This window comes from Terrapene carolina, unplaced genomic scaffold (genome assembly GCF_002925995.2).
Source record: "Terrapene carolina triunguis isolate 2854851 unplaced genomic scaffold, T_m_triunguis-2.0 Scaffold33911, whole genome shotgun sequence".
Lineage (NCBI taxonomy): Eukaryota > Metazoa > Chordata > Testudines > Emydidae > Terrapene > Terrapene triunguis.
The window spans coordinates 7,025,854-7,033,905 of NW_020698262.1; the positions used below are offsets into that span (position 1 = coordinate 7,025,854).

At 40.0% G+C, this 8,052-nt stretch overlaps 1 protein-coding gene across 1 annotated transcript; it reads right to left on the reverse strand.

Annotated features, from left to right (window-relative positions):
* Positions 1–1,329: 1,329 nt before the first annotated feature.
* LOC113409627 (M-phase phosphoprotein 6-like) lies at positions 1,330–7,711 on the reverse strand. Its single transcript, XM_026663763.1, has 4 exons — positions 7,602–7,711; positions 6,021–6,111; positions 3,019–3,116; positions 1,330–2,372 (listed from the first exon to the last, which is right to left on the reverse strand). The coding sequence occupies exons 1-4, from the start codon at positions 7,709–7,711 to the stop codon at positions 2,237–2,239; spliced, it is 435 nt and encodes a 144-aa protein (XP_026519548.1). The 3' UTR covers positions 1,330–2,236.
* Between the last annotated feature and the right edge of the window lie 341 nt (positions 7,712–8,052).

Here is an 8,052-nt window from a genome sequence, read left to right on the forward strand (position 1 = left end):
GGAATGAAGGACACAGAAGGTGTCCTCTCTGCATACATTCTCTGTGCAGAGAAGCCTCTGTGTAAAGTTTAATGCTCTTTTTATTATATGCATGCCTCAAATAATTATTCAATCAAAGGAACTTTCAGACAAGATTATGTGAAAGCAACAGAATGTCATCTGTTCAAGAATCCTGAAGCCCAAGCAAAATTTTACTGACATCTAGTGGTCACTAGTGTCTCACTAGAATATAGTTTCCCCAAAATACCTAGCACTATTATTCAGAAATCCTGCCATCACCAAAGAAATTTATTCATATAACAGGGTAGTCATTTCCTAGTAATAAGCAAGAAAGAATAATGGGATATATTCTGAGTTTTTCTTGTGATGAGCAACAATAAATCACTTCGTAGTTCAGGTCACATTTGGGAAGAAAAATGTCTTGCGATCATTAACTTTTGTTCAGTTGACGATTATATATAGTCAAGTTTTAAGTAATTGAACCAGTAGCATTTAATTAGCTCTGAAAACCTATATGAGATCATGAATCATAGACTTTCCACCTTTATGAAGCTCCCTTACTAGGTTAAAAGTGTATTTCTCTTTCCATGTGTGATCCATCTTGAATATCTAACTAGGTGCTTTTGATATATGGATTACAGTCCATATATCATACATGCAAACTACTGTAGATGTACGGCCTCTTACTTTATATAATTGAGTTTCGTGTCTTGCTTCACTGAGCTGTTCCAAAAAGAAGAGAGAAAAAAAACCCAACGACTCGTGTCCGTGATGGAACTGCCACTACTTGCTTTAATTTAGCAAACTCCTCCAATCCCTCCTTTCTCGAGAGAGCCAGCATCCTGGACGACAACCTGGACAACTAGCCAGGGAAATAAAATAACAGAGAGCATATTTCTTGCTGAAGTTTGGGATACAGAAAACTGCTATAATTTTAGATCTGACACATGCTGACGACAAATTTCAACATGCCTAGAGCAGCAATTGATGGAAGGCCAGTACTGTCTCTCTGTGCAACAATGCTTCAAACTGCTTCATTACTTTCTAACTAGAAAAGGCATTTCAACTCAACTAATATTTTGGGGCATGTCCTTAAGGCCCAGTTTTTTAAAGGTATTGAGGTGTTGCTGTGCTCAGAGTTGCAATGCTTAATTGATTTAGGATCCTAAATTTCATTCTCAAAAGGGATGTAGGCATTTAGGAGCCTAAATCCCATTGACTGTCAATCTCTAAAGCCCTTTTGAAAATTAGATTTAGGCTCCTAAATCAGTTGGTATTGCAATGCTGAGAGCATTAATGTCTAAATACATTTAAAAATTTGGGCCTGAATCTAAACACTATCAAACAATGCACTAAACATCTCACAGGCTATGTTAAGTTTCAGTGTTTATATTATATTACCTAAACCACAATAATCAGACACAAAAGTCTTTTAAAAGTTTTTATTCAGCTTTAAGATGTGTTTCTGAAGCGGTCACTATCCTGCTATCACAGATCTTGTTTATAAGATTGGAAATTTTTTGCCAGAAAAGAAAACCACAACCAAAGGAACATCAAAAAAATTTTTTGGAGGTGAGAGATTGAGCAGATCATGATTCATAAGTGTCAAAGTGAAAACATCACCCAATATAAATATTTAGCTTATTCTAGAAAAAAAAATGGCTTCTATTACAAAAACCTCTCTTTAAATAGATTTTATAAAAAAATAAAATTCAACTAAACGGATTTAATCTCTCTGTTCCTTTTTCAACTTAATTTTAGAATTGTTAAAGAAACGTGTAAGTTTCTGCAGACTATTTCTTTCAATTTAAAAAGTGTAAGGGGTTTCAATTTATACAGTAAAAAAAGCACTGAAAGCAGAATTGCTTTATAAGATTGGCAATAACTCATCTTTAGTTGAAATACTTGCGTTCAATTACCATCATAAAATGTAAAGATTGTTGCTCTCAAACACACGGGATAGCCATCTTACTTATGCACAACATTTACACAGCTAATTGGCTTAGAGCCCCGTGGTCAGTACAACTTGCTCAGACGGGAAAGGATGTATGACATCCATTATATACGCATCCACTTTGAAAGTATGTTTGTCATGTGGACAGCAGAAATTTCAATCAGAATAGACTTAGATTTACAAACATATCTTACATTATTTGGTGGAAAATAAACACTGCCCAGTTCATGTTACTCTACCCTGTAGATAACATTTCTATTAGCTTCAATTGTGCAGTTCACATCAATCCTGGGGTTTTAAGAACATTTTCTTAGCTTTGCTAGGTGTCATGTTACTGTTCTCATCTTCATCCTGTAGCACACGCTGGTCTCTCTTTTTCAAGAATTTCTTCCCGATAGTTCCCACTAAGGTTTCATATCTGTTAAGATATTTAAATTAATACACAAATCACTGTCAAGTATAGGGGTAGCCATGTTAGTCTGGATCTGTAAAAGCAGCAAAGAGTCCTGTGGCACCTTATAAACTAACAGACGTATTGGAGCATGAGCTTTCGTGGGTGAATACCCACTGTGTCAGATGCATGCATTCACCCACGAAAGCTCATGCTCCAATACGTCTGTTAGTCTATAAGGTGCCACAGGACTTTGACACAAATCACTATTATTCATAAAATCAAAGCAAGTCATAAATCCTATCAGCAATACGAATCTGTGGTGCAACAGAGGACTGCCAATGCCACTCCTCTTACAGCACTCTGTTAAGAGACACAGCTACTGCCTGTATCAAGATATCAGAGTATTAAGGGGCCAATTTTGCCTTCTGTCACGCAGTGTGGTACAGAGTGACAGAGTAGAGAGTACAAAGGTGTAGCAGAGGGTAGAAAATGGCCCCAAGTTATTTCCCTAGGACGTAATGAAGCTATTCCACTGAACACATTCTTCAAAATTCTTATTTAAAAAAATCTTGTGCACAACACAAAAGTTTGCTCTTTTATAAACACTCTGATGAGAGTGCAGCAACACATCATCTTGGTAATTTTAACTATGCCATAAAACATAAATTACCTTCTGGCCATTTCTTCATCTGATACGTCAGCCTCGGCTGTATCATCTGCTTCAATTTCTTCTTTCTTGTACCTAGAGTTCATTTGGATCATTAACTTCTGAAAATGAAATGGGAAATCAGTTTACAGTTAACTCTTTCACAGAATTTCAATTATATAGATATTACTGATAAGAAACTCATTTTTAAAACGGACAAGCGGGACTCTTTCCCCTGAGTTTTAACTGAAGCTGCTTTCCTTTGTTTGTAGTATAAACTTAGGGCTAGGATCATGGATTTACCATGAACCGTGAATAAAAGGGAGCACGCAGCCGTGCTTTGCCGCGAGAAGACAAGGGAATGAACTGTGACTGGCTGCTTCCCCCTTGCTCCACGGGCTGGTAGTGATAGTGATTTGCCAGTGCAATACCTGGTGGAGCTTAGTTCCTCCTCTGTTACCCCACTGCACAGTGATTCAGATAGCTTGCGTAGGGGAGTGTCTTAGGTCCCCATACAACCCAGCATGGCCCTGAAAACAGCTCATGACTCAGTCCTTACAAAACTTAAAATAATGAGTTTTGTTATAATTTTCCTGCATCTTAAAATTGTTCTAATACAAACATAACCTATTTTTTGTTCCTTCCTTGTTTGCACACCAGCATGCGTGCCTGGCATCTGGGACTAGGTTTTCTTAGCACTCTTTACAATTGTTGGCACTCAAGTGACAATGCACTGTCGATCGTAGGTTCTACAAAAACTGTGGATAAATCTTTTTAAAAAGTTATGTAGCAGATCTGTTTTTTCATTGTCAAGTATAATCTAGTGTATATAATTCCCAGATCTTAAGGGAGGGTCAAATTTAGGAACTAAGCAACTTGAAAATGTTTATTCAGCAGGGAGAATCTGTCTGAAAAGCTTTACAATAAAATACTACTTGCATTAAAAAAAAGCCAGTGAAAATGCCAACCCTGGTGAGACAGTAATCATAATTCCCCCTAAATCACATTAGATCTGAACTCAGCATCAGTAACTTTTCATCTTAGGCAGTTATTTAGCTGCGAGACACAGATTAATGGCAGTGTTGTTGTTACTATTATAGCACCATAGACATGTGTGATGTTGAAGAGAAGTTAAAGACATCTCTGCTCGAAAGAGTTTTTATTTTAAAGGCATGATTCTGCAAGACCTTATTCACATGAGTAGTTTCCAGTCAACAGGGCTGAGAGTTTGCAAGTTTGGCCCCTAATTTAAGGAGCAATATGATGACTGAAGATCCAGACTGGAAGAAAAGTGGGAGAGCAGTGAGATTGGGCAGTTGTTTTGCTGAGCAGTGCATGGAGCATGGAGGCTTTGTTCTTTGAGGGGAGGAAAATGTATAGGAATCACGTATCATGTATAGGAACTATTGAGCTGTTGACATATGGGGGGAAAATGCCAGATATTTACCAGAAATAGCATTTTATTTATTTCCAAAATCTTGGCTTGAATCACAATCACATTGAATCACAATGTGGAAATACATTTTATTTAAGACAGCGCCTGCAGAAAGCACTGCATTGACAGAGGACCAGCAAACAAAATGAACTCCTCCATATCACCTGCTTGTACGTCTTAATGCTAATCTGGCGCCACCTCTCAGTGGAGGATGGGAATTCAGCCTCCACACTCATTCAGCTGAGATAAACAACCTGGGTGCCAATGGACACTAGTGTGTGACATGGACATGTGTCAATCTGGGACTGGAAAGACTCATTTCATAGTGCGACAGATTTCATCCCTCTTGACTTGAGTAAAAGTACCTCAGAGGTGAAAGGCTCCATTTGTTCAAATGGATCAAACATACACAACACAAGTGAATATACCACTTTTCATACACAATTTTTTTTTTTTTAATTATTAGGGACCTCATTTCACAGCTGGATAAATCAGGCACAGAGAAGTAGAGAGACTCGGACCAAGGTCACAGAGCAAATGAAAGGCAGAAGCAGGAACAAGTCTCTTAAGTACCAATCCAGTACCTAGGCTCTTACTGAGGCAGTGTGATCAAGAGTAAATACTCCCCATAACATTGTATTTTCAGTACAGAATTGCAAACATTTCATAAAATCCTTCAGTATGCTTTGCCTGCATTTTAATTTATTTTCAAATTCCTGCAATCAAACAGCTCTACTTCTAAAAGTTGAAAACAACAAGTGTGAGCACAGAGAGAGAGCGTATCAACACATGAATTAATGACCGAGTATCAACAATCCAGTTAGAAGAGCAGCTGATTTTGCTGAACAGCAATGGGAATGTTGAATAGGAGGAAGATGGGGAGTTGAGGTGGAAATTACCATTTTCATCCTACCTAGCGGAGCTCAAATTAGAAGCACGAAGATTGGACACATTAGGCAATAATCCACTTTGTGCTACAAAGTATATAAAGCTCAGTTAACTCTCACTGAAGTCAACAGAAAGACACTTCTTGATTTCAGTGGAAGTCACGCTGAGACCTAATTCCAATTTATAGTTTTTCTTAGTTACTAACTGGGGCGGTGCATTGGTGCCACCCCCTCTGGCCAAGCGTAGTGCAGCCCCCAGTGGGGCTGTCAGTCTATTCCTGGTGCCCAGGGGACGGAAAACTCTTTCTTCACTCCCCACCCACTCCACCAGGTTCCAGCTCAGGAGCCTCAAGTTAGGTAAGCAGGATCAGGGTTCTTCAACTCTGACAGTGCCTTGAGCTTCTTCCCACCTTCCCCTGGGTCTCTGCAGGCTCTCCAGCCTATTGGTCCGTTCATCCCCTCCTGGGCTGTTGCCTCTGGGCAGCTCCTTAGTAGCTTGCTGGCATGAACTCCTTTCTCCAGCCTGCTCACGCCTCTGGTAGCCACTGCACCCATCTGCTTCCCAGCCCTTTTAACCCTCCCAGCTGCTGTGAGGCTTCCAAACAGCAGTAGCTGGCCGTGCCTGTATTAACCCTTTGGTTGCTGGTCCAGTGTGGGGTACATACACTCCTTGACCCTAACAGAAGTAGAACATTTGACAGTACCTCAATTTCTGGATTGAACCCTTTAAAGGACATTCTGCCATAAAGTAGGTCTTCACATGGCATAAAGCTTCTCTCTTCTATTATAAAACTCCTGCACAACAAACAAAACCAAGTATTTGTCTGAACAGCGTGTCTTAACATAGTCACAATAACCAAAGGCAATAAAAAGCAAAACCAAATAAATTAAGTGTCTTACGCCAGATCTATGTTTGAAAAAGTTTGCTGGTATACAAAATGTTGCCGCCGCCCCCTGCCCAGCCAGACCTGAAAAACCCATCCAACCAAAAAAACACAAACAAAACCCCTCAAAAAACACAAACACACAAAACCTCACATCCCAGGTGACATTTTTATACCAGCAAATTTCTAGTGTAGAGCTGGCCTTAGTAGAGACTGGTAGGAAATAAAACCATGTGGTTCTCTCTTCAAAGATTGTTTTCTTTTCTCTTTTAATGAACAAAACAAGAAACAAAAAGAAGTCCGCCCTCAGGAATGATCACATTCGTGTACTGCAGAAGTGTTCCACCTCCTCATCCCCACCCTGCACATGTAAAATACTAAATATCAGTAACCTTATTCACTTTAATCACATGTAATTAATTCTCTGAACTCCAGATGTTAAGAAGAGACTCTCTCTTGTTAAAAAATTTCCCTCTTTTAAAGGACAAAATAAACATTTTAAAAATAGTTTTCTTATTGTTTATAGCACCTCTTCAGAAGGCAGGAATGGAAGTTTGTGCCCTTACTAGAAGATGTTTTCCTTATTGTTGCATCTCCATTAGGGATTCTGCAACTGGATATTCTTGGATTGACCCTGTGCCTGCATGAAACCTTAATGAAATCAGTGGAGCTCCATGCAGGAGCCAGATTCTCTCTTGTGGACTTGATTGCAAGATTGGGGCCTAATTAACATTTAAAAAAAAAAAAAAAAAGCAAAAGCAGCATTAAATCACCTGGTCACTAAAAAGAAAATAATTACATTGATACTAGGAAAACATACAGATGAAAAAAGGGGAAGTAGGTCAAACTCTGGACTTATAAACCTTGAGAGTGGTTCCTAAGAATAAAATGCCGCATAAGTATGCTACACCTTCCAATCTATTTTACTAATGTTACTGGTCACTAAGAGTTACTATTATTCTTGAGGTGTTTCTGGGACAGAAAAGGATTAATACACAACACTTTGCTTTGCCTCCCAGATAGTCTAGATCAGGGGTTGGCAACGTTTGGCACGCGGCTCGTCAGGGTAAGCACCTGGCGGGCCAGGCCAGTTTATTTACCTGCTGACACGGCAGGTTCGGCCGATCACGGCCCTCACTCGCTGCGGTTCGCCATCCCGGGCCAATGGGGGCGGCGAGAAGCGGCGCGGTCGAGGGATGTGCTGGCCGCAGCTTCCCGCCACCCCCATTGGCCCGGGACGGCGAACCGCGGCCAGTGGGGGCCGCGATCGGCCGAACCTGCCGCGTCAGCAGGTAAATAAACTGGCCCGGCCCGCCCGGGTGCTTACCCTGGCGAGCCGCGTGCCAAACGTTGCCGACTCCTGGATTAGATATACATAATGAAAAAATATGACAAACTTACTCCTTTTCCTTGAGTTCTGGTAAATCCAGATACCAGTGCTCTTCACTGATTATCTTCTTTTCCTCCTCTTCTAGTTGTTTTTTGGTTTCTGAATCCAATCCCCTTTGCATGAACTGAAAGAAACACACACAAAGATTTTTCTGCATAAAGTTTCTTTTTCCCAAATATAATTTACAACTATTTAATGTTGTAAGGTTGCCTGACATTTATTGTTCATGCAGTATTTCATGAAAAACGTTAAGAAGTTTTGCCTGACTCAACGTTAGGGCAATTGCCAACATACAGACAGAAACAACGGCAATATTAAAATTCAGTTGCATCACCACTTATATACCCAGGTGACCAGCACTTTAGTAATACCAGAGATAGTTTTGACTTCCTTGGCATATTTCCATCCTGCAATTCCTGGAGGTTTGGCAAAGGACCGAGGAAAATTTAACGATTTCAAAGC